At 41.7% G+C, this 26,745-nt stretch overlaps 1 protein-coding gene and 1 pseudogene across 18 annotated transcripts in view; one reads left to right on the top strand and one right to left on the bottom strand.

Moving 5' to 3' along the window:
* TLL2 (tolloid like 2) overlaps window positions 1-26,745 on the bottom strand; it is a 94,499-nt gene that overhangs the window by 8,537 nt on the left and 59,217 nt on the right. For 11 of the 18 annotated variants that reach the window (XM_042817943.1, XM_042817947.1, XM_042817945.1 and 8 more), the window contains 13 exons: window positions 22,284-22,399; window positions 20,694-20,796; window positions 17,243-17,359; window positions 13,076-13,221; window positions 11,995-12,190; window positions 10,492-10,617; window positions 8,980-9,140; window positions 8,092-8,272; window positions 6,423-6,548; window positions 5,410-5,537; window positions 5,103-5,316; window positions 3,866-4,116; window positions 41-2,744 (listed from right to left, as the gene is read on the bottom strand). In XM_042817943.1, coding sequence (XP_042673877.1) covers window positions 2,610-2,744; window positions 3,866-4,116; window positions 5,103-5,316; window positions 5,410-5,537; window positions 6,423-6,548; window positions 8,092-8,272; window positions 8,980-9,140; window positions 10,492-10,617; window positions 11,995-12,190; window positions 13,076-13,221; window positions 17,243-17,359; window positions 20,694-20,796; window positions 22,284-22,399 — 2,000 coding nt within the window. In that variant the 3' untranslated portion in view covers window positions 41-2,609. Of the gene's footprint in view, window positions 1-40; window positions 2,745-3,865; window positions 4,117-5,102; window positions 5,317-5,409; window positions 5,538-6,422; window positions 6,549-8,091; window positions 8,273-8,979; window positions 9,141-10,491; window positions 10,618-11,994; window positions 12,191-13,075; window positions 13,222-17,242; window positions 17,360-20,693; window positions 20,797-22,283; window positions 22,400-26,745 lie in introns of those variants that run through there. The other 7 variants (XR_006168698.1, XR_006168699.1, XR_006168700.1 and 4 more) reach the window with 1 other exon arrangement.
* Window positions 15,890-16,519, top strand: LOC122159833 (annotated as a pseudogene).

The raw sequence follows: 26,745 nt of genomic DNA, 5'->3' as shown, positions 1-26,745 counted from the left end.
GTAAAACCACACAAAGACTGGAATACGTGTACACACCTTGGAGGATCTCACATTTTTTTCTTTTTCACTTAAGAAACTTATAGACAGTTAGAATTATTGACTGTTACCACCCAGTCAGTACAGCAGAAATATTCTACATAAATCATCAGTTGAAATGTACAGTACAACAGCTGTGAGTAGTACACTGTCACAAAAGACACCTGCTTGAATGCTAACAAATGCAGTAGATCCATCAAACCACATTGCAAGCATGTGCAACAAACCAGAACACCAAATACAAAGTCTGAGGAACGTAAGAAATTATCAAAACATAGAGCACAGATGTGGAAGTACACAGGAAGCTTCTCTCCCATTAGAGAGCTAGGAAATCTGAACTGCTGCTTGCCACCTATTACTTTCCTTCTGCTTCACAGGGATCAGTGTCAAGCTTTTATTTCCAGACCCGAGCCACTGCAATTTTGCTTGAATGGGATCAAGAAAGAGAAGGAAAAAAGCTAACAGACCACAGCTAACAGACCTCACTTCCTCAGACCTGCATGGTCAAACAGCTTGAATTTAAAGGCCTTGCCTGTAAAAAGGCCTCAAAAATTAGAAAGAAAAAACAGAGCTAGAAAAACAAACAGAAATAACATGGTTTTATACAGCCTGCAATAAAGCTATAGTCCATGGCACAGTATTGTTCACATGACATTTAAGGCTTTGACTACTGTTTTTTTACATGCACATTTTATATACATATAATATTGTTTATAAATTATTTTATTTTTCTTGTTCTAAGCAAGAAAATATTTTCATGCATTTGCTTCTCCCAGTATTCACAATACTTGGACCATATTCTGGTTGAGGACTTTTGGAGAAGGCTGGGTCTATTTATTATCTGTCTGGAAATGGCCTCATCTCCAGAAAAGTCATTTGTGCCGGATAGTGTTGCTGACCCCACGCTTCTCCACAGTCATGCACTCAACGGGCAGGTGTCACCCCAGAGCCTGACAGTACACTGGTTATGTAAACACAGTAACCCTTGGATTACAAATACTTTATTAAAGCTAATGTACCTCATCTTTTAGCTCATTACTGCCCATGAGTGCCATAATGAAATAGATCTAGTTCTGAATGATTTTTTTCTTCTTTTATTCCCCTCCCTTACCAGTAGCTCAATTACAGTACTTCTCCCACAAGGCGCAGTTTTCCCTACTTTCTCTCAAATAAGTGCCAAGCTATCTGTTAATTCTGCAATGGTTCAGTAGCTTCCATGTGTATAAATAACTGCAACGCAGAGCAGGTCTCAGCCTTGTAGCTCAAGGTGCTTAAGTCAACATCTCATATGCACAGCAGGGTTATAGAACTGCTATGAAGCTAATAGACTGCATGGTGGGCTGGCAAAGAATGAAGCAACGCAAACCAGCAGAACTTTCCCATTCCTTGTCCTATGCCTGGGGCATGCATCTGTTTGACAGGTTCCCCGAGCTCACCAGAGCTGACCTGTAGCACAGCTTCTGTTCTTTGTCTCAGGAACAACCACAGCAATATGCTAAGGTATTCTGACCATCTCTGACTCGATGTGTTCTTCTGTGAGATGCTCCAGCTAGCTGATGCTGTAAGAGCACCCCTTGGTAGCTGTGGGGAGTTCTGGGGAGAGCATCATAGATAGTTATGAAAATGAAAGGCTCACAAAGATGTGGTACTCAGGAGCAACGGAAACTTGGAAAGGAAGAAGCATAAAATGACTGAGAAAGCAAACATGGGTCGAGTTAAGAGAGACTTCTTGTTAAAGATGGAGCCTGGACTGCTGCTATAGCCCTCTGAGCTGCCTTGCCTGGCAGTGTAACTGGAGCAGACTGTAAGTGTTCCACCTGCAAAGTTCTGCCACCATTACACATTCATGCTCTGCCTCCTATCAAAACACATCCCTGTCAGACACAAGCTTTCCCTTGGCCACTGTGTCAAAGTACTTCCACTCAGTGTGCAGTGGGACAATTACTGCAGACAGGCACTGACCACTGCTTGTTCACTGTGGTCAGCTAACCAAGGAGATCATCCCCATGCCCCCAACTACTTCTCAAATCACAAAAACTAAGACACAAAATAGGTGGGACAGAAGGAGTCATGGAATCTGGAGTCCCAGCTGCGTAGTTGTTCTCATATTGCACTGAGTAACTTGGGCTGCAGAGGAGAATAGACAGTCCACAATGTCCTCTGAGAAAACCCTACTGAGTGGCTGCCCACATCATATGCTTTAGAAAATGTATTCAGACAGCTTGTACAGGATGCTTAGGAAATATAATCTAGAGACAGGGTATTCAATAGACTAAGACCTTCCTCAGTTTAAGCTTCATAAGTCTTCATTCAGCCCTATGGGAAGCTATGCAAAACACAACATTTATGCCCTGACAGGTATGATTAGAAGACAATTTTTGGTCCTAGGTATGTTAACAAGAGAGAGTCACACTAATAATTTCAGAGGCAAACCCTTGTGACTGGATTTAGTTTTAGTTACAGAAAATACTGTACACTGCTTTTGGTCAGATGCACAGAGGCTTAAAAAAGTCAAAAATCACAGCTAAACATCTCGATCTTCAGGTAAGGAACGTCTGCGAGGAGCAGTCAGATTACTTTCTCATATGCAACGCATCCTGAAATTTGGTACTTATGTATTGGGCGTGAAACCCTTTCTTGTTAATGGTGTCGTCTGTGTGGAATCGAATCATGATGGAATCTCCTGCAGAGTAGATTTCTTCCAGAGGCTGCAGAAAAGGAAAGAACATAACACAGTGGTCAAGTCCGCATGCTAAGTAATCATCCACGCTGTGGTGCCAGAGTTTAAGCTCACAATGAATAGGCTATGAAACATGAATACTCAGTGCTCAGTACCACGTGCCCTGACTTTCTGAGCATATTCGTCTTGCTCTTTGCATGCTTGCATTTCATATTTGAAGACTGATACCAGTCCACTCTACAATTCCAGTTCTTCCAGTTGTTTTTGATTGGTCACGGGACTCCCTGGATATTCTTGTTCCAGTCCTCTGGGTACATTCTGATTTGTGCTAATTTTTTTAGGAAATGACACAGCTCAAATTGGACCTTATTCAGCAGTCGAGTCCCTCCCATGCATCATGCAAGCAAAGCTCTGGTTGCTTCCCTCACCGCTGTGACTTGCTACAACCTCTGTGTTTCCCCTGAAACTTTCCCTACCATTCTCCATTTGTCAGCATGCAGATAGGTGATTACTATCCCACTATTCTGAGCTTCTTCACACCAATCTGCTATACCTTGGTCTGTTTTCCAGACCATTTCCCCAGTTTGCATAGACTGTCCTGACACATGCTACCTGGCTGTTTCCAAAAGCACTTTCTCTATTTCATTGTTCAAGTCCCACTACTGCTCATACTAACAGAGTCACATCTGCTAATCAGGACTTAGATAACAATTTAGGAGACAAGACACCATCCTGGAGTCAACTAACAGCTTCAGCCTTCATTCTCTCCTGACCATGACTGGAAATGTGACTTGGCTTCAGGAAGGAAGTAACTAAGGATTAAACCAGATTTTGGAAGCAGTTTCTCATATTCACACAATGATTTTGCATCTGGGCTAGGGCACAGCATTGTAGCAGTCCCATGTTGATGCATAAAGCCCAGGGCTGAAAACAGAAAGTCAGCTAGGAAAGTCAGTTGTTTTTTAGACCAACTTTGCATAGTAGATAAAATGACTGATCTGTAGGAAGAGGGGAAGCAGCAAGACTCAGATGCACAAGACATTCTCATCACCAATTTGTGACAGATATCCCTCTCCAAAAACAGGAAATGAGAGCACCCTTCTTTCCCACCTCCGATAACCCCGTGAAATCCTTGCCACCATGGCTTACCCCAGAGCCACAGAAGCGTCCAAGGCGGGGTGCGGTGCTGTCATAACCGTCGTAGATCTCCATGTAGTCATATCCACAGTCAGCCTCCTCCTCGATCTCAAATGTCTGGAATATCAGCTCCACCCCATAACCATCTTCTGCTACAATCACCCAGTCACAGTTGGCTTGCCCTGGGTAGTTGTTGTCCCCAAACTGAGCATGGGAATACAGCTCCTTAGTTTGTACTTCAGCCTTTAAGAGCCCACCACACACTGAAGGAAGAAAAGGGCACAAAACACAGTCTCCTCAAAGGCCCTACCTCACAAAAGATTTGCCATCCCACTTTTGGGCTGTCTGTGGGAAAAGACGACCTTCAGTTTGAAGTACATATAACAGCAGGGAAGGTTACTAACCACTGCATCTAACTAGCATAAGAGTGAATTCTTCAGTCATCCATGAATCCAGTGACCCACATAGTGTAGAAAAGCCTGGTTCTTTTGGTGCAAAACATGGAGAGAAAGAAGTGACCAGTTAATGTTGGCCAGAAGAAAAGATATTTTATAGAACAGCAACGTAATGTCTTTTGTTAACGTGTTCTTTGAACTTGTCCTGTAGCTGAAATTGTGACCCCAAATATCTTGCCAACAGTAAGCTGAAGCTTATTAAAAACCTGGACTCCAAAATAATCTGCCCACGTTGCACCTAAGATAGTTCAATGCAAGTACTTTGGTGGTTTTTCTGCAGCTAACGAGGAATAAGTAGTGCTGCTCAAGGTCTGCTTCATCTACAGTGACAAAGATTTCAGAAAAGAATGTTGGTACAATACATCCACCGCTGGGTTGCTACAAATATAATCCTGCTGTGTATGCTCACAGCACATCTTTGCTTCCACCATAACCAATCTAGTATGAGCTCATTGTGGTGGGCCATTATATCTGAAAGGCATCCCTTGCTAGACTAAGTTGTATCCACTCTTTTTCTGAGAACTGATGGGGAACAGAAGAGGTTGTCACTTGACCAAGCATCTCCTATTTAAACAGCAGAAGGTGAGTAGGAACATCTGACATCAGTAAGCTTCTCAGCTAGCATGTGCGGTATGTTGTCAACAATGGGAGATGGTTAGCACACTTTCCAAACAGAAAAATCTCAGGGTAAAATCACCTGCAGAAAAGTGTATCTAAAATCTTGACTGGTAAACAATGCAGTGAGATTTGATGGCATCTCATCATACTGGTATATTTGCAGGGAATCAGCTTACCTGTGCTATGTTTTGCCTGAAAACCTTTTCTTTGCACGGAAGCGTCAGAGTAAAACCTAAGGAACATCTTGTTGGTAGAAGCTACCACAGGGTCTGGTTTCTTGCTGCCACAGAAGCGGCCAAGTATGGGTGACTTGCTGTTGGGCCCATCATACATTTCCAAGTGATCATAGGCACATTCTTGGTGCTGTTCAATCTCAAACTCATTAAAAGTCTACAGTAAAAATAAAAATAAGGAAAATTAAGAAGGACGCTTATAAATCTGAGAATGCTTCTCCCCTGGCACTCCCATTTGCTGGTTACTCACTACTTTCACTCGGTGGCCAGGTGTTGCAGAGATATTCCAGGTGCACTCTTTCCGGCTAGGGTACTTGTCAGGCCAGTTCGGACTGCTCATCATTCCCTCTGCACTGCTCAGTTTATGCTCACAACCAGCTTGAGAGAGACCGTACGACAGAGGCATCAAGGAGAGTCTCATACACTAATTTGCATCACTGAAATAGCCTACAAACCTCTCTCCCCCCATTGAGACCCTAGCTATGGCAAAAACATGGTAGGCTTCAGTCACGAATAAGGTCTTTTAGGATTACTACTTAGTTCTGGTGGGTTTGTCCCTGAAAAGGCCTATACTTTTGGCATTCCTAGATGCAGCCAGACTAGCTGGCTGAATTAACTGATCAGCTGGTGAAAGACTATCTTATCTTCCTGGACCTCATTAACCTCAGTCTCCTCACTGTCAGATGTACTCTCCCGCTCCTCCAGCTCATCTGCCCTGCTCTCAGTGGCATGTGTTCCAACCCCACCACCATGTTGACTTCAGTGCTATCTCAGCCTTGAGCTATTTTGTTTTGCTGACTTGAAAAACCGAATCACAGAACAATCAGGCAAGTAACAGAGGCTGTTCAGTGGAAGGCCTCAGCAGTGTCAACTAAGGGGTGGGCATGCACCAAAAAAAAAGTATTTTTGGCATCAGCAAAGTGTTGTACCAGATCAGCCTCTCTCTTCTGACCCAATCCAAGCCTTAAATGAAGCGACTAGTCTGGTGGTAACATCCCATAACTGCTTCTTTCATTTCTTGCCTCTAACCTGTCCATCCCCATGGACGTATAAAGGGCCAGACTGGGAAACAGATCCAGCCAAAACCGAGTTCTTGAGACCTCTTATTGCTTTTCCTAGATAGTTCTTCAGCTGCCTGGGACATTTTCAGTGTCCCAGACTGGTAAGTACAAACTAGCTTCCAATATAGGGCAGGAAGCACTCTGGCTCAGATAGTGTTTGTGGGAGCTCATCTTTCCTGAAAGCACGGAACAGAGGGCTTACCTTCTTTACAGTCATGGTTATTTTCATGCAGCTTGAAGCCATTTCTGCACTGGCATACGTAGCTCCCAAAGGTGTTGATACATTCATGCTGGCAGCCACCATTGTCTTTGGAACATTCATCCTTGTCTGGGCAAGAGCAACAAACACTGAGTTGCCAGTGAGAAACAAACTACTGCAGTCGCAAGCAGCGAGTCCTATATCCAAACTGGCAGATACGACCACACACCTCCAGCTTCTGTTGCTGGATTAGTCCAATCCCTTTTTAGTCCGGATACCATTTTCTGCAGTTGTCTTTCAATTCATAAGATGCACCACAAAAGTGCTTTATTATATAATGCAAGCTTTGAACAGCTGAAGACTCCTTGTCAAAAAGAAATCTATAGCAACACCTTATTTTAAAATATGGTCCAGGAAAAGAATCACACAAATTCACTAGACTAAGCAAAAATCTACTAGACGATCTTATATTTTCAAATTCATATATGCTCTGATAAGCCTCTGTCTGTAAACTGCTTTGACCAAGAAAGGCATCTGAGGTAGGAGCTGTACTCTGAAGCTGAAATATGCCCTAAATATTTACTCCTGTGTATTCAGTACCGTCCTAAGGCCACAGACAGCCTGCCTCTTTCACCCTTACTGCACAAGTGACCCATCCAGGGTTCAGAGAAAAGGGAAAATAAAAGACATCTCTGTCCCACCTTTCTCATAAGAAAATCCATGAAATTCACCTCAGATTCACCACCCAGAAAACCTCACGGTCACAGTGCAAGCAATGAAAGGATCCAGAAGGAAAAGTGGAAGGCTTTTTTTTTAGTGTCGTCTCACTACATAGAGTCCATGTGACAAACTGCTCCAACTGAAGAAAAAAAACACACAACCATGGAATTTTACCTGCCTCTACTGCTCTTCACAGACATTCCTAAATCTCAATGTTCTGAATTCTGCTCCCAGTTTCCAGTCCAATTTAATTTATAAGCAGCTTATTTCCAATTTTTCTTCTGACCACCCTGGACCTCATTATGCTCACCTGTTTCCTCACTCCCTAACACAGTTCTAGCTAAAACATACGCCACTTTGCCTTTCCTTCCTTGTTGAATTCAATAAACCACACCTCAGCCCTGATTCCGCTCCGCAGCGGTCTAACACAAGGTCATTTTGCTTGATCATTCTCTTTGAAAATATTAATACTCTTCAGCCTCCACTGAAAATAGAGCATGGATCTAAATGCCCGCTTTCATACAATGCACAGTTATCCTCCAAAGCTAACAAGGTTCAGAAACCAAGAGATACAAAGAATGCAGAACTTCCACTGGTATGTACAGTGCTGATAGGAAGGATCACTATATAGAAAATTTTTAGAAATGTTCTAACTCTCCTAGTTTCAGAGAAAAAAAGCTCTTCTTGACTCCAGAGACAAAAAGAAGTTCCAGGACCAAGTTCCCCATTGCTTTCCATTGTGCAGGGACTGGAGGTGCTGATGAAATCTATGCACTTCGCTGATATCAAATTGTGAAACTGGACCATACATTGCACTGAGAAAAGATGAAAGATGACAACACAGAGCAACCTTTCTTTTTAGATGCATCTATGTCAAACTCTGCCTAATTTAGAGGAGATTAAAGACAATTCACCAAAAATGAGAGGTTAAATCAGAGAACCAGCTACATACCAGAGAAGAAGTGGATTTTGAATCCTTTCTTAGATACTGTGTTATCTGATTTGAACTCCAGTCTCATGTTGTTGCCATATGATGTGATTACTTCGGGTTTCTCTGAGCCACAGAATTTGCCATGCAGCTTGGAGTCAGTAGCCAGCCCACTACGAACCTCAACAAAGTCATATTTACAGACCTGCCAAGAGAGGAGGCAGTGGATTTAGAGAAGACCATTCCAGAGAGGGGACAGAGACTTGACTGATAGGGAAAGGAAATGCCAGTATGCTCCCAATTTCAGATTCTCTCTTGTGAATGTACTCATCCCCTTCCCTTGCTATTCTAAACTTACAGCATCTGTGCTTTTATCAGAATAGCAGCATTTCCATTTAGTTTATCCAAAATAATGACTCCCACCTTATCAGGTGCATGACAGCACTGAAGGATCTTCAGCAGCCAGCTGAATTAAGGAAGAGCCATTTACAGTGAAAGAAGTGAAATGCTTCATTTAAAATCCATCCTGTCTTTGGTAGGGCAGAGAACAGACTCTTATCCTGTCTATTTTCTTTACCCTTGATGAACTCTACTTGTATATTCATTTCCAATTATCTTCCTACAAAGGCAGCCCTGGGGAAGCATAGGATGGGACACCTATTAGGGATGGAGAACATCTACAGTTTCGTAAAGCCAGTAGAGGAAAGACACCCATTTATAACAGAACAGCTTGAATCCTTCACTCCATAGAGAAGATGAACAGTCATTGCCATTAGCTTATTATATCAAGGGTGAGGAAACAACCAGAAGCTCCACCAGCAAGATAGCCTCCTCATCCTTGTACCCAAAGGATTTTGGTACAGAATTCCAAATTAGCCAATAATCACACAGATGCAGGGACTGGTTACATACATCATTGCCTTCTAGATCAAACACTTCAAACTGCAGAGAGATCCGGTACTGGGCTGGAGCTACCACCTGCCAGACGCAGTTTTTGTTAGTAGGATATTCCTTTGGCCATCCAGGGCTAGTAATGGTCCCATTGAGCTTGGTGATGAAGCCCCCACAGGCAGCTGGAGAGGCAATAAATGAACACAAGTTTTACTGGGTTCTCTTCAGATACAGAAATTTGTCACCCTGTTATCTGGGAAATGAATCAGACCCTGGCTGATGGCACACTTCAAATTCCAGCCTCTGGGGCTGGTTGAAAATGCTGGGAATTGCAGAGAAGACAGAACTGCACCTGCTGTAAATCACCAGTGAAATGCAGCCTGGCTACAAACCCCAGAAGCTGCTTAAACTGCCAAAGATTGATCTCAATTCTACTCTACAGCCTTAGAGTTACTACAGTCCTGTTGACTTAACATGCACAATACAATTGTAAACGTCAGCTTGGTAAATTCACCCACACTCAGTTTATTAACCTTATAATTTCAAATTTAACATGTAGACAGCACTTTCACTATGGAAAATGCAAAGCAAAGCCAGGGACTTAACTTTACTTCCTTGTTTCCTTTAAAAATTCAGGACATTTCAGCTCCACTCTTTTGAAAGAGGACATGGTTTTGCTTTAGAGAAATCAAGCTTGGTTTGCTCTTCTGGTGCAAGATTCTACTTGCAACAAAACATTTTTTTCTTGTTATTTCTTTGGAATAAGGAGACCCTGCCAGAACATCAAAATCCACAGGGGACAGCTTCAATGCAAAAAAAAGTGCAACAGGTGTGTTCATTAACTTAAGTGTTTTATAGACTTGTTACAGTAGAGTTATACAAAACCAAGCATTTTGTTGAACCTAATAAAACAAACAAGAAGTGCACAAAGCATTTGGATTTTCACCCAAACTTCCCAAACCATTTGCTTATTACATTTAGCACTTCACTAGTTTTAGGGGAGACAGAACTTCATCTGAGGGACAACACAGCATTGCATTCCACTCCAGAGTGAGCACAGCTGTCTGGGGTGGGGCAGGCTATTTGCCCACACAGAATACTGACAGGAACAGTTTCTATTGAAGAAGTGCTTTTTCCCCCCACAGCTGGAAATTAGAATTGACTCCTCAGCACAGACAATCACAGATATCAGTCTACAATAGAAATATCCTATTAAAAAAAAAAAAATAATAAGCCTTGGATTGAAATTCTTCTGGGCCGCTATCAGGTTCCAACATTCCTCCCGCCACCAGTGCAAAATCTGGTCTGAACAGGGATCCTTGGTCACAACAGTAGAGAATAAGGATGCCTTCTGTCTTTCACCCCAAACTTTTCAATTGAACATGTTGACAATTTACAGGGATGTGACAGGGGAACAGATAAAAAGAAATGAACATGGAGAGGAAAGGAGTATTGCCTCCAAGCCTGTTCATTTCCACTGTTAGTTGCAGTACCAACCTGATACGTAGATGCCTCAATCTGTACATTACCCACCTTCACAGCTCTTTTTATCAGCTGCCAACTCATAACCAGGCTCACAGGTGCATTTGTAGCTGCCCAGCGTGTTCTCACAGTGTTGCTCACATCCACCATTGTCTGGCTGAGAACATTCATCCATTTCTATCAAGAGGAAACCAGAACAAGTCGCACTTTCCCAACCAGCCATATCCCCTTTACAAGGTCCCTTGTAAAGACTTCAATATATTCTCATTTGCCAATTGGTTTTGGGTTTGCTTTGTTTCGATTCCTCATGCTTGAGTGACGTGAGCTACCAGAAACCAGCCCATTATGGTGCCCACATGCATGGAGCTGTGGGAGGCCATACCATGCTGAACGGGGAGCAGCAACATAGTTGGGAGTGCATGAAATAGTTGTTCATTTTCAGGAACACATTAGTTTCTATCCCAGATTTTGCAGTCAGGTTCTCAACCTTAACAACCTGAGCTGACAATTTAATATACAGATGGCCAGATTTACTCTCCTCACTCTGACCCCTGATTCCACGTACAGCCCTTACTGGAACATTTTACTAATATTCTTATGGTAGTGCTAGTCACTGGAAGACATTCCTGGCACAATCAGCCTGAACTCCTGAAAGAAGCCAATGTGAGGAAGAACCAGCTACATTTTGTATCCATGTGGAACTGTGAATTTTGTAACAGGCAATCTAGGTACTGTGAGAATTGTCCAGGAAACGGGATGAAAAAATTCACAGTATTTGCCAGCAATCTGGTGATCAGTTTTAATGCAGGGCACAAGTAGAAATAAAGGACTAATCCAAATATTGGAGCTGTATCTATTGGGTTCAATGACAGTTGTAAAGAAGTAGAAGAAACTTTGACTACCTCAAAGCAACTCAGTAATGTATTTTCCCAAGAGGTTAGATGTTTGGCTTCTGCCTCTATCAAGCCAGGATGCTGGTGAAGAACCATGGCTTGGGTCCAGCTCTTAAAAAAAAAAAAAAGCCTTCATATCTTCCTGAAGAAGATTTCAGTATATGAACACATTTGTCTCCAAAAGCATTCTGGAATTTTCCCTGAAATTCTACTTAGATTGCAAATCACTTCCTCTCCAAAAGTTTTCTTTTGGGGGATAGAACTTAAACAGAGAGGTTTTTGGTTGTGTGTTTGTTTGTATGTTTTTATAACACTCTTTGTACAGTAGTATACCTTCTTTGCAAATATCAGTATCCCTGGTGCAGATAAATGGGGTTCAAAATCCATCTCACTGTGATACAAAATGTGTTAGGGTCTGCACTAGTAATGGCTTGTAAAATCTAATATTTTTTTGATGTAGATTCTGTCTTAACCAGTGCTGTTCATGACTCAGCAACAAACTCTTCTACAGTTTTAAAGTAAAACACGTATAGACTTAATATTGGCAGACAAGTCTAACCGCTTTTAACTAGAAGTAGATGCCATGGTAACTTCACTGTGTCAGTAAGTTATTGGATAAGCATTTCCTAAGTTTGACCTTGAGAAGTACCAGATCACATACCTTTGAAGAAATTTGCTGCAAAGCCTGCTTTACTGATGGTTGCATCAGATGCAAACTTCATCCATATCTTATTTGAACTGGATTTAATATCTTCTGGTTTCTCATAGCCACAGAACTGACCAATCAGTGGGCTGTTTTCAGTGAGGCCATCTCGGATCTCCAGGTAGTCATAAGAACATGTATCATGCCACTCAACCTGCAAATGGGAAAGGGTGGGCCTGTAAATTGTCGGCATGAGCACTCTGAACCAGGCTAGCTACCTAGTTATGCTTTGGCCAGCAGTCAGCTTCAAAAAGAGCATCCTAAGAAACTGGTCACAACTAAGTTCTTGCTTCATCGCTGCTGTCACTCCTGCAGCAGAAATCACATTCAAACATGCTCAGATTTCAGTTTATTTCTATTTCATGGCTACTTTCCAATGAAACTTAGTCTCTGATTTTTCCATGATAAATTGCTCTTCTGTGAGAAGCTGTAAGCATAGGCTCAAGAAATAGCCTTGGGTTTGCTGTCAGGAAAGTAATGGTACCTGCCCTTTCCTGGACAAGTGCAGCAAGTGTGCATAAGCCAGAGGAATCAATTAGCTAGATAGGATTTATGTAAAAACTGAGGTCCTATCAGCAGTCTGTGACTTATACAATATATCACTGGGCACCTACCTAAGAGTGAATGCCATCCTATAACCAATAGTAAACTTTCTGAACTTTTCATGATCCACCATCTGAAAATGTGATATCTATTTTGACAGCCACAAACATGCTGAAATCTGCAGAAGTACCAGCAGCACCAGCACGGAGCTGTTTGCTTGGCTTGTGACCATCAATTTTATTTGACTGGAGTGAAATCTTAAGGTCTCATGAGTCCCTTACTTAACATTCACAGTTTTTTGTGCATTCTAGTTCTTCCTAATTTTTAAATTCATTGAAAATTTAAAAGTTGGCTTTGAAATCTCTGAGCAAACTTCTGGTGAGGAGAGATGAAAAGTTTGTTTGTTTTGAATATAATTATTTACACCTTTTTCATTTTAAAGGATCTACAGAGCTGAAACAATACCTATTCAAGTGCTTGCAAAGACATTTCTCACCTCAAATGCTTGGAATGAGATTCCTATATGATAGCCCTCAGAAACTGTGATCTTCCAGATGCATTCTTTGGAAGGTCTGTAGTCATCTGGATAATTAGGAGACTGGATCTGGCCAGCATCTTTGCGAATTTCTCCACCACAAATAGCTTCATAAAAAAACATGCAACAAAACCATGTGATTGTAAGCTTTTTCTTAGGTAAAAAAAAAAACAAAACTCCATACGTAGCCTTCTTCCCCGTTCAAATGTGCATCAATAGTACTTGTTCCACAAAAGCAACACACGTCATGGAAGGTTTTCCAAAATCCAGTGTTTCATCTTTGAAAGTGTCTCCCATCTTGCTGTAAAACCTCTTTACAAAGTGAACTCACTGGGTCATAGAAATGCTGTGGATTTGTGTGTTTCACACTCCAGGTCACCTCCATAACTGCTTAACCCTTGCAAACACCAATAAGGACCAAGAAAAGAAGGGAAGAAAAAAATCCAAACAAAAAGCTGCAGATGTAATCCAGCCTCGAGATGGCGATATTAACAAGCATAAGCTGAACTGTTCATCAAGCAACACTCAAGAGGCCATTCTGGTGCACACATGAAGAAGCAAAAGCTCTGGGGAGACCATGCTACCGCCTTCCAGTACTTGAGGGGAGCTTGTAGGAAGGAGGGGGATTGACTTCTTACATGGTTCAGTAGCAACAGAACAAGGTGGAATGGCTTTAAATAAGGTGAGGGGAGATTTGGGTTAGATGAAGAAATTCTTTAGTAAGAGGGTGTTCAAGGCTAGGTTGATGGCACCCAGGGCAGCCTGATCTGGTGTGTGGCAGCTCTACCAAAGGTGGGGGTTGGAACTAGATGATATTTAACATTCTTTCCAAACTATACCATTCTGTGATTCTATGACCCTCCAGGGAACCTCCCTATCAAACAAAAAGAGGATTAACAGAGGAGAGAATTGACAAGTCTTATTATTTTTTAATAGCCATAAAACAGACAGCAAACAATATTCTCTCTACCCATTGCAATAGCTCCCATTGAATTTCAGTTGAGTGTTTAACTACACAGGAAGAGTTTTACTGCTAAATGGATGAGACTGTTGACATAGCCTGAGCAATGTACAGAAATGATAAATTCTGGGCTGCTAGCAGTGTTTTAAAGCAAAGCCACCAGCATCTTCTTTATCTTGAATTTCTTGAAAGGAATAATGTAGACACTTTCACCACATTATGTGATTTACCAAAAAATAATTGTTATGTGGCTACATGCTTCTACATCTTTCCTCCCATCTATTTAAAACTTTAAAGTTAAGAACTGGAGGAAACCAACCCAAAAGTCAGTCCTCACCCATACAGCTCCCAGTGAAGTTTGAATGCACAAGAGTTTACCTGTGCTCTCAGCAAAGCAGTCTGAAGACCCACTTTTGCTTTTCAAAATGTGAGGGAGAAGATTTCAAAAGAAGAAAGAGGAACTAAGAGAAACACAGAACTTCTGGACAAAAATTAACAGAAAGTTAGAGAATTCAGGGCAGCCTCCCTTGGAAATAAAAAATTACACGTACTGTCTAAACACAGAAGTCACAAATCATCTGAGTAAACTACATTACAATGGAGGAAATAAATGAGATACTACATGCAGTTGAATCAGTGGGAAATTGTTATTAAGGATGATTTTTGAAAACTCTCCAATTTCAGCAAATAAAGTATTTGGAGAGATGCTAACAATCTTATTACCCGTCCTTTTAACAACACAAGAATGAGCTAAGAAAAGAATTAAGAAATGGGCCATCAGTGATACAAACTGGCTTCCACCACTCATACTCTGTATTTGCCTTTCAGGCTTAGCAACAGATTTCCTACCTTTTCAAAGGGAAATTGCTTACATGAAAAAATTACATAAAAAGCTGGAGCCTTGAAAAGTGCTTATGCTAACAGCAAGAGGGTAAATATGACTAATCAGAGGAACGCAAAGTACAACTAGATGCACGCTGCACTTTCGCTTGCTCTCCTCAGATTTCATATGAAGTAAGCATTGCTCATCTTTACTGGACCAACCTGTAGGGGTCATTTATTCATTAACAAGAAACAGGAAAAATTATCCAGATAAACAAGTTTTTCAACCCTTGGGATGTAGTTAATATTAAAAAAATCTTTCAGTGTAATTTATCAGTATAAAACAAGATATCATATTAATACATTATGATGAAGAACAGAGATGTAGTTTCCTAAGAACAGTCCTACCCTTGCTTTTTGTCCTTTAAAAAATTAGAACAGATATGGTGGGCTATTCTCCACTGGTAAGAACTAAGTTGACTAGTCCACAAAAGCAATAGGTCAAAATAAAACAGTCTATTAGGAACTCACTATTCTGGTTAGTGCAAATTCCCACAAGCTACCACAAAAGGGGTGTTACAAACCACATGGTGCTGCAACAGCTGCTTCTCAGGAGAAATGTTAAAAAAATCTGGCAAGCTACTTCCGTCTCTGGGATAGCAGATCCTGCAGAAATCAGATATTTCTCCTGTGAAAAGCTCCACATGATTGTGAAATCCTCATATGCTTTATTTGCACTTCCCCAACAGTCCTGCATTTTCTTTGCCTCCTTCTGTTAGTACCATTATTCACGAGTAAACTGGACACTCAGCACTGTATTTTCAAAGCCATGCTTGTTCCTGTGGCTACTGAAACATGATGCATCATCAGGACAGTTATGTTTAAACTCATGACTGATTCTTCCAAGAAAATGCCTGTTGTCCAGAGAACAATGAAGACCCTTACATATTTTAAAATCTTTACTGTCAAAAATAAGCGTATGTGGAAAAGGAATGTTATTGATTTTGAGGCTCAAAACAGCAACGGGGAGGAGAGCCCTGTGGAAGTATTGGTGCAGCCACTTACAGAAGACGACAGATTCGGTGGCTGTTTGGGAAATAGCTTTAAGCGATCGTATTCATAAGATTGAATTTGAACATGAGACCACTTCAAGAAAACGTATTGTCTATGTTGACAGAAAGGAAGAGATGCAAAAAGATTGGACGTTTAAATTAGTGGGTAAAAAAACATTTACTGTTAGAGCATTTCAAAACAAAAGCTACTGTTAGTATTGATGTGGTCAGTGGCTTTGCACGTGAATATACTTTGGAGATCAATGTAAAAATGCCCCAAGAAATATATGGAGAACAGGTCAGAACCTACGAGTATTTGAGTAATGAGTGTGGGTGTTACAGACTACAGAGCTGTTCTGGAAAAGAACACTACAGATGTGCAGTGTAATGGTGAAAAAAATAATAGTGAGAACAGCAGGTGAACTTGTAGCAAATAGGAGTGAAACTCACTTCAGTGATTGGTAACCACAGCTATTGCATTAATGCTGTGTCAGTAATAGAAAATGAAAGGAAATAATTATTCATAGTCTAATTGTGGACAACAGAGACATCCCAGAGGCTTTAGATTAGCCTGCACTGTTATAGGACTAAGATCAGGAATTTTCAGTTACTGCAGTAACTATTTTTAAAGAGAGGCATTTGTAGAACATCCTCAACAAAACAGTTCAACCTTCAGCTAGCTCTGAAGTGGTCAGGTAGTTGGACTTGCTTATTTCTATAGGTGCCTTCTAAGTGAACTACTTGATGAGATTCACTAATGACTTTGGTAGCATTCTCCTCTAAAACTGTCTCAGCATCCCACTGTCACAGAAGTTTCCAAAGTACCTGATCTACAGAAAATCTGCCATGCTAATTTCTAATATTCTGTAAGTAAAACACACAAGAAACCAAAGAGCAGCCTCTGCATTTAAGAAACAAGAAACACCTGCATTAAGTAATATAAAACATAAGATCTGAAACAGAACTTTGTTAAATTACTAGAAGCAACACCTGCTACACAGAGCACTGCTGCTTGCAGGGGTGGGTTAGTGCAAACAGAACCCTGGCCTATGACTGGAAGCCATTGCTCTGTGCTGCCATTCTATTCCTCAAAAGGAATTATGATAATCCAGTTAGAAGAGCCATATCTTACCTGCTGGAACAACCCACAAATTCTGCTGATCCCCATGAAAGCGTGAGCGGGTGCTGTGTCTAACTAAATGGTGAAGCAGAAGTCCTACTGATCCCGTAAATCCTTGTGCCCTGTTTTGACTGCTCCATGCAATGCAATACACTACTAACTAAAGGCTGTACCTTCATAGACCACGAAGAAGCCTTTGCCCAGGATGTTACTGCTGCTCCGGAACTCGATCCACAGCCTGCTGTCCGTGGAGATTACTGGTTCAGGGATCTTGTCACCACAAAATCTACCTAGAAGGCAGGAAAAAGATGATCAAGATCTCCAGGCAGTACAGCCACTGGTAGCAGGCACCTGTGGTTCCAGGAAGCAAAGACAGTCTGTGGTTAAAGGAGCAGTGCTTGTATAAGACACCCTTTCATTTCCACCACTCATGTTTCTGAATTTCTCTCTCCCCCCACATTAATATATATTCTCTTCAATTATTAAATTGAAGAATTCTGCAGGGAGCAGAATTCAGTTATTATGGACACAACATCTGCTGCCTCAGTAAATTCAGAGGGGTTCCTGTTTTGATTCACATGACTGGACAAATGAGCTGATAGAGGAGAACTATCCACCATCCTTTTGGAGATGGGACATTAAGGATCTGTCCTTCCTACCTACTAAGCCTCAGAAATTCCTATACAAGTCAAATGGAAGGTGGGATGTAACCATACTGAAAAGAGGATTTTGCAGATCTCCCACAGCACCAACACAGCTCATCCTGTTGCTAGTACTAAAAATCCCTTATCCTCTGATCTTATTCCTAGCAAACCTCCTTCTGGTTAAACCTTTGCAGTCATCCAGCCTCTTTCACTCAGTAGATTTGTGATCAAGTGCCCTTTTTGCTCTCTGGTATTCATCAGCATTGGTAAATACCTGAATCTTGCCAGCAATGGAGAATCCTGGAACGGAGCAGCTGCAGAAGGCATCTGCCAGAGCAGCCTGAACAACCTCAACAACCCTAAAATTGTTCTAGTGCTTCTCTACCTGTCCCAGACAGAGGCTCCTCAGGGTAACAGAGCAAAAACTGGCATCTCGTCCAACTGAATCCCTAAGTCGAATTTAACAGAAGCAGAGAGCAGTTATTCAGAAGTTCAGTCACAGCAGTGGTGACAGGGAACCTGATCCTGGCCTTATGAAACTTGAGAATGGCTTCTTTGAACATCCTTGTCTAAGTGAAAACCTGGGTAATTGCTTACTGATAAAATAGTATCTTAGTTCACATTAGCAGGCTGCATTAAGTGCTCTCTGCACTGAAGAAGGAAACAGATCATTTGAGTCCTGTTTACTGGTGGACAGAGAAGGCTGCTGCTTTCCTACATACAAAGGGCAGAGTGGTTGACATGAATTCTGTGCATTAAAAGCCAAGATGCCCCCTGTGTAGTCATCTGCCTACAATCAGATGGTTGTCACTTTTGGCTCTGCTTACCCTATCTTCACTACTTGGCAGCCTCAGAATGCCCATGGCCTTCAAGGATGTGAGTGTTCTGCCCCTGTGATACGCAGTAAAGGGAAATAAGAATGCATGGAAAGTGAGTCATGGCAGTTTCATCACCAATTTTTTTTCCCCTCGTAGAGTCCTTCATTCAATTATCAGTCCAGACACGAGCTGTATTTGGCAATTCTATCCTTAGCCTGTGTACCAAAGCTACCCAGCACTGTTTGGGCAGTGCGACACAGGCATACGGCATAACATACATACAGCATAATTGTATCTCCCATCTGTGCTACCAAAAAGAATACTAACAAACAGCATCAGTGCTGCAAAACTCTTTCCTCTAGGGTCACTGAGCAACTGCCTCCTGGATTTAGACTTGCAGTTTGACAAGGGTGTCAAGGAGAGGAAACAGATGAGGAACTAGAATGAGCAAACTCCTCAGAGTGTGATAAAGGGCCCATTCATAAAATGTTATACATTTAAAGGCAAGGTTTTCACCCTGGGAAAATATGCAGTGCACATGTATTATTTTTTTTTCCCCTCTGCAAGAAGTCCATGCTTTCACAATTCACATTAATCCCTCTCCCCACCCCCTGCTGAATTGCCGTCTGTTTGCCTCTGCTGAGCTAATTTCATGGGCTCAGCCCCTTGCAGGAGCCTCTTCAACCAGTGTCTCATTCCAGATGGAAACACTCACAAGTCTACCTGCATGAAAGTGAAAGGGAGGTGGCTCGGCTTCTGAAATACCTTCAAATTACTTGCCAGAAAAAAAATAAGTAACAAGGGCTGAAATTACAGCTACTGGAGCAATGTTACCTGAAGCATGTGTAACAGAAAACAATAATTGCTGCCAACCCCAAAACAGGCAGGAAGTAATAAAAACAGCCGCCAACTCCACACTGAAACACAGGCCCACAGAGACCTGTAGAGAGCAGTACAGTTCCAACCTAAGAACTTCATCCTGTGTTACAGCTGGAATGTCCCTTGGGCTAAGGTGAACTTGGCACCTAAATTTCCATTGCCCCACTGACCTCACATTAGCCTAGATACATGCTGCAGCCCGGGCACCTCAACTCTAGTGAAACTGGTGGTGGTAGAAGCTGATTGATTTTTAACTTTCAAATGGAAGTAGTCTTTACAATTTTCAGATGTAAAGACACGTGGTCAGAAGACAGGATCTGAGCCAGCAGCAAAGCTGGTAAAAGCAGGTGAGAATTCTGGCTGCCCACTTAGGTGGCAGACAACTTGCAGTTATGACAGCAAGATACAGAGAAATGAATACAGAGAGTACAAAGGGAGAGCTGCACTTTGAGATCTTCGGGAGAAATAGAGCCTTTGCAGAGTTTGATATTCTAGGCATTATCAGTAATCCTTGGGCCCAGAGATAAATTCCCCACTAGAATTACAGAGACTTAAAGTACAGAGTGCTGGGTCCAGAACAGACTACACAGAGAAGCTGTGGATGCTCCGTCCCTGGAAGTGTTCAAGGCTAGGTTAGATGGGACTATGTGCAACTTGATCCTGTAGAAGATGTACTTACCCGTGGCAGGGGGTGGCAGCTAGATGATCTTTAAGGTGCCCTCCAACTCAAACTGTTCTATTACTCTCTGATTTGTATTCTTAAGAAGAAATAAGGTCAGCAGCTTTGGACAGGAGCTGCATGTCTTCTTCATTCTTACCATCTGATAGTTCCATTTAAATCTTATGAAAAACGCATCATCAAGCTCCAGAGACCACACACTTCTAATCTCAGCCATGCCTTTCATTCATTTCCCTCTCTGCCTCAGTTCACAAGCTAGAAAAGGAAGGAATAAAGTCTTTGCTACTAGAGGACTGGAGCATTGATCATTTGGTGCACATAGAATGTGCTGACATACCTAACATTAATGACCAGTGCTCTGTCTGGACACAGGTTCCTTGCAGGTAAAGAAAGTTTTTTTTTTTTTTTTTTTTTTATGGTGTTGGGATACTTTTTGTTCCTCCCACTCCTTCCCCCCAAAAAAAAGCTTTAAAAGCACACAAAAAAAAAAAAAAAAAAAAAAAAAAAAAAAAAAAAAAAAAAAAAAAACAAAAAAAAAAAAAAAAAAAAAAAAAAAAAAAAAAAAAAAAAAAAAAAACCAGTTAAAGATGAAGCAGCTTCTCACCTAGTAAGGGAGCTTTCCTCCAGTAGCCATCACGCACCTCCACATAATCATACCAACAAAGCCGGCTTTTAAATAGATCCATTGATGTGAAATTCAACATGATCTGAAAGGACAGACTACACACTTATCCTTGGAATGAGAGCTACTTCAAAATCAAGTCTATTTCATCTCTGCTACAGTGTTGCATAAGTGAGTATACATAAAAAAAATAGGTGGAGAACCAGTTAGATTTTCAAGTTAATTTTTCTCAAAAAAAAAAAGGAAAGGCTTCTCAAGGAATTGTAATTATGCCATACAGTACATGACAGAAGATGGCATTTTACTATACATTTTGTTATTCACACAGTCACTGCTTCACAATTAGTAAAATACAACTAAAGTCTCCTTTAAAAAAAAGTTAAAAATGGAACACTTAGTTTTAAATAATGTGAATATTACAGAGACACATATTTCCCAAAAATGGAGATGCTTGGGATTTATTCCATTATACAAACATCTCCAGTAAGACATAGCTACTTCTGCTGACAAGTTTCCACATTCTGACACTGCCACTCATACATTATGTTCAAAGGCTTTCCAGGGCAGATTTCAGCAAGAAAGCGTTATCCCACTGGCATCCTTCCCCTGTAACAAGGATTACATGCTTCATTCTGGAAGTCACTGGATGGATATTCTCATGGCTTTTTTTTTGTCCTTGCAAGATTTAAGCCGTGTAATAACTTATATATATTGTTTGCCACAGAATTTTTTCCAAAACCTGGACTGTTCTTGGGACCTTGCAAAGCTCTCCCTGAAGCCAACATCAAGAGCTCAGTACAATATAGGACCAGGCCTGAAGATGACAGAACTGAGTCCAGGAGCAAAACAACTGCACTTTCCTTTGTTCTTCCAAGTCTCAGTCCTAAGTGCGTCTTCAGGGCGGTCCTCAGCAAAGCTGTTCTGCCAAGAAGCACCCAAGTCAGGCCATGCATTATTGCAGTCCAGTAAGACATGAAAGGCCTGAAGGGTTGGCATAATGGATTAATGACAGATTTTGTTTCCACAGGAAGATCAATAAAACAAAAGGAGCTGAAAAGTGGACAGAGCAGCTGATTGATGCACAGCAGGCCCCAGTGTTTCAAGGCTGGGAGCAGGGTTCTCCTGACAGAGGCATTATGCTCACATGACAGGGACAGGCTACTGATGTCACTCAACTCCTCAGCTCCCTTCTGTCTTGTCAGTATATTTTATCCAACTCATCCGACCAGCACTTGGTTTGAAAGAACACTTCGTCAGCTATCAGCTCGATCTGAGTTAGCAGGTGGCAAGCTGAATAACTGAGGAAACTGTCCAGGCAGGGTGTATCTGTGAAACGAGAAGAGGGATCTGGGATCAACTGACAGCCCAAACCTACAAGAGGATTCTATTCCAGTGTTACCTCTTGTCAGAGCCACTAATTCCTGACCCCCATCTCTGGCAGGACAGACCCCATTCCTGCAGTCCAGGCATGCAGAAGTCAACAGTTGGCAACAGTTAATATTTAGCATCTCAAGCAAAACTCACATAAGGGGAGTGAATGGTACACTTACAGCTAGTCCACGTGTCACCTACCTTCTCTCCTGGGGTCACTGAGATTCTCCAGACACAGTGGGAATATGAGGGATAGCCACTTGGAAAGCCAGGAGCTGAGAAATTCCCTGTGCTGTCCTGCAGAGTTTCTCCACAAGCTGAGAGAGAAGAGGACGTCAGAAAAATCAGCCACAAGAAGTGAATCTCCAAAGGATATTGAGCTCTAACAAAATGTGTGCACATAGCTGCTCCAAGAAGGCTGGTAACTCATACTCTAAGGATGTTCATTCATGGTACTGCGATAAGGTCAGCTGCTGCTGAAGGTGTGATGTGAAATGTTTTAGGATTCCTGGGACAGATTATCAGCACAAGGACACAGAGGAAACAGCTTTTAAAAAGGCAGACATCTTCCTTTACCTTCTTTCCACGTGTCAGAACTTTCAAAGTTTCAGTCCTACTGAGGAATATCTTATCCATTAATAAAATAAAAAAACGTTAGTCCACCCCAATTTGCAATCCCACGACTGCTTCCACCAAATCTGTTCACCCTTCTCAGTACTTCTAGTTGACATTCTCTGTAGTTTCTCTTCAGTGTCTTGGGTTAGAACTTTGCAAAAAAAGCAGGGCAAGTTCTACTTGCACCACACCTTTGGCTGTCTAGCATCTACGTTGATGTTACACTATGCAAGATAAAATATGAATGCTGCAGCTCATTCTGCTCTACACTTTCATGTTTGTCTCCTGCTGCCATTGATGAAATGTAGATTCCAGTGTTACCTTTGGGAAGTAAACAATTTGCAAACACTCCTTCAGGAAACTACCAAAATGTGGGAAAGCAGCAGCTACTGTAGTTCCTGTTCTGAGCCAGGAGGATCTTGTTGGAACAAGGATGACCACACATATGTCCAGAGAAGCTGACCAGCTATGTTGCAGAACCACACAAATCAAAAACTTCTATTCTCATCCATCAGAATACTCACTAGACATGTGCAAATACCATTCCCAAAGAGAGGGGACCTTGGCTTGCCTGCTCTCACGTTGTTTTTCTAACGTCATAACTCACTGACATTATAAAGCTCCCCTCGACCTGCAAATTGGTTTCCTCAGTGATGGTAAGGCAGCTTCCAAAAATCCCTTGTTAAGCAGCAGTGCTTTGAAGGATCTGACAAAACTGAATATCTGGCTCCCTTTCTTATGGGAGTGCCAGGGGATTCTCAGCCTTATACTATCACATACTCATTAATTTTTTCAGCCATGATTATATTTGATAGGCAGGTTGGAAGTTGGAGGTGAAAAGAGAGCAGTCCCCTTCAAAAAGTTTGGTATCTTTAGAAAAGGGAAAGGAGTCATGTAGACCAGAACTTCTTGATTTCCCTGCAGTAATTTGACCCGCAGTTTGGCAGGTCAGACTTGATGAACAATTCGCAGGGGCACAAAAAGGGATTTTTTGCTCAACCAACCAGTTCCTACAGGTGCTCTGGAAGGTAAATCACTACTAGGAATAAGTTGAGGCAGCATTATCTCTGGCAAATTGATTCCTGTCGGGAAAGACAAATGTACTTAAAACTACTAGAAAGAAGCACCATTGGAAAAAAAAACAAAAACAAAACAAAAAACAAAAACCAAACAAACAGGAAAATACATGCATCTGCCCTGAAGGGATGAAGCAAAAAAAAAAAGAAAGAGTTCAAAAACCTCCAAACTGTTCAAAAAGTTTTGAGCCCTGAGAACTCCCCTTACCATTATCCAGCCACAAAGAAGCATTGCATGGGAAGTTTTAGTTTCAAAGTACTCTGCAGTAATAACTTATGCCTCCTACAGACTCTCCCAGCATGCTTAGCAGGTGAGCAGAGTTGCTGGTGGTAAAAGATGGTGACTTGCATGCACAGAAGAAAACTGGACATTTCCAGGACGCACACACACTTCTCCCTTTTCACATCTTGCAGAGATTTATTGCCTTGTTGCCCATGGCACAGTCTGCTGCGATCTAATTCTTTCTCCCAGGATGCTCCTAGAACTCTCAACCAGGAAAAACATGATATCTCAAAAAAAGCTGAATCCCACAGAATCACAGAAATACGAAGGTTGGAAAAGATCTATAAGATCAACCAGTCCAACCATCCACTTATCACCAGTAGTTCTCCCTAAACCATACCCTTCATCACAAAATCCAAACATTCCTTGAACACCTCCAGGGTCAGCGACTCCAGCACCTCCCTGGGCAGCCCTTCCCACTTTCAGAGAAGTAGTATTTCCTAAAGTCCAGATTAAATCTCTTCCGACACATCTCGAAGCCATTCCCTCTAGTCCTATCAGCAGTTGCACAAGAGAAGAAACGAGACCAACCCTCAGAGCTCACTACAACCTTCTTTCAGGTAGTTATAGAGAGCAATAATATCTCCCCTGAGCCTCCTCTTCTCCAGGCTGAACATTCCCAGCTCCTTCAGCCGCTCCTCATAAGACCTGCGCTCCAGACCTCTCACCAGCTTTGTCGCCCTTCTTTGAACCCACTCCAGGGCCTCAATGTCTTTCTTGCAGTGAGGGGCCCAAAACTGAACACAGTACTTGAAGTGTGGCCTCACCAGAGCTGAGTACAGGAGGACAATCACTTCCCTGTTCCTGCTGGCAACATCGTTTCTGATACGAGTCAGGATGCCATTGGCCTTCTTGGCCACCCGGGCACACTGCTGGCAGCCGAGCATCAATCAGTACCCCCAGGTCCATTTCTTCTACACTGTCTTCCAGCCACTCTGTAGGCATATCAATCATATAATCCCAGGCACATAGGCATATCAATCATATAATCCCTGCATGTAGCAAGCCACTCTTCACCTGATCCTCTGGTATTGCCACTGGGTCAGTACTGACTGGAGTGGCCACCAGCCTAGGATTGTTCTAGGAATGCCAACATCTGGCAAGATATGCCAATCCAAAACTCACAAGGTACACATGCTTTTTCTCCACTAAAAAAAAAAATATATATATCCAAACAAAGTTGTCCCTCACAAGATTATAAGGAAACTGCAAAATACACTATAATACCACAATAGCAAATGATAAAGAAGATACCCAGTCAACTGAACCACAGTGAAGGTTTCCCAGCCCTAACTTAGTTCTCTTAAATGTAATAGCACAGTAACTGGCAAAAACACGTAATAGTGTAACTATGGAGAAGCTACTAACATACTTACTACCAAATACTACTCGCTAAAGCATCATGAAATGAGACCTTGCTAATTATCTGAACTTCGCAGCCTCAGAGAGGCTCCATGCGTGCTGGGAGAGGCTGGCCTTTCAAAGCAGAGGAGGGCAATTGCCTATATGTGTAGGAGGGAGCAGAATAGTAAGGAACAATGTACGTGTAAGCACAGAATATAGTCTCTTGTAGTGGACATCAATAAGTAATATAGATTTACTCCTCCTAGTATCAGATAAACCGATAGGTCCAATAAGACTATAGTTCAGTGCTTCTGGGATCCAAAAAGCTGATGTAGTTTTCACATATGATGAAGAGTCTGTTGCACATCTAAGCTACTAAAAAGGAACAGACGTGAAGTGAAAGAGGCAAATACGTCAAAACTCCTTTGCAAATGAAGTAGAAAGACAGGCACTTTCTCTGCTCATAAGCTTACTGGCAAATCTTTTTGATACTGCACAGAGCATTGGATGGGATGACATAATGCATGACCATGCTCAATGAAATGCTTAACCATCCCCGTGCAGTTAGAAGAGCTATACAGTCCTGTTTTCTTTAGCACCAAAACAGGACATTTTAAAGTTTTCTGGAGTGAATACATTCATCCAATCCTCAACTGTGGTGCCATACCAAAACTAGCATTTACTGCTATTTCCTTTCAGAAATACCTTCAGTAATTTCCTCTGGTTTCACCTGGCTTGGCACAACCCAGCAGGTGTAAGCTTTGGGAAATTAAGAGCAATTTAAAGCAGCAGGGTTCTAGAATGGGAAAGTTAAGACAGCCCTAAACATAGGGGCCACAAACCTAATGAGTTGGAGAGCCACATCTCTTTTAATAAATAACAGTCCTTCCAGTTCATACAAGTACACTTTTAGCTCTTCTTATATCATTTCTAGTTCTTGTGGGGGTTCTCAAACACTCCTACTACATGGGAAACCTTCTGCCATTCAACTTCTGGATTAAGTGATCATGTTTCACCTTAAATTCCTCAGCTTGGCTATTGAACAAAGTTTCCTTACCCAAAAATGTCAGTCAGATCCTGCAAAGACATACAACTGAAGTCCTTTGGGTTTTAACTCCTGTGCTTTGAAGAACTTTTTTTCCAAGCCATAGATTCAAACTGCAGTTGCAGTGATGCAGTTGCATCAAAAATGCTGTACCATTTATCTTCAAAAGCAACTTGTTTATAAATTTTGGTCCAAATAAAGCAATAGACATTTGAAGAAAATCGGTTTCAAGAGCTTAAAGCTCTGATCATTATTCTGTCAAGTATTTTCTGAACTGCAACAACCTTTGCTAAGTTTTTT

This window comes from Centrocercus urophasianus, unplaced genomic scaffold, assembly GCF_019232065.1.
Source record: "Centrocercus urophasianus isolate 14NV4802_14NV808 unplaced genomic scaffold, USGS_Curo_1.0 seq_17, whole genome shotgun sequence".
Taxonomy (NCBI): Eukaryota; Metazoa; Chordata; class Aves; order Galliformes; family Phasianidae; genus Centrocercus; species Centrocercus urophasianus.
Note: the sequence above shows the minus strand (reverse complement) of the source record. Positions and strands in the feature narration are given on the sequence as shown.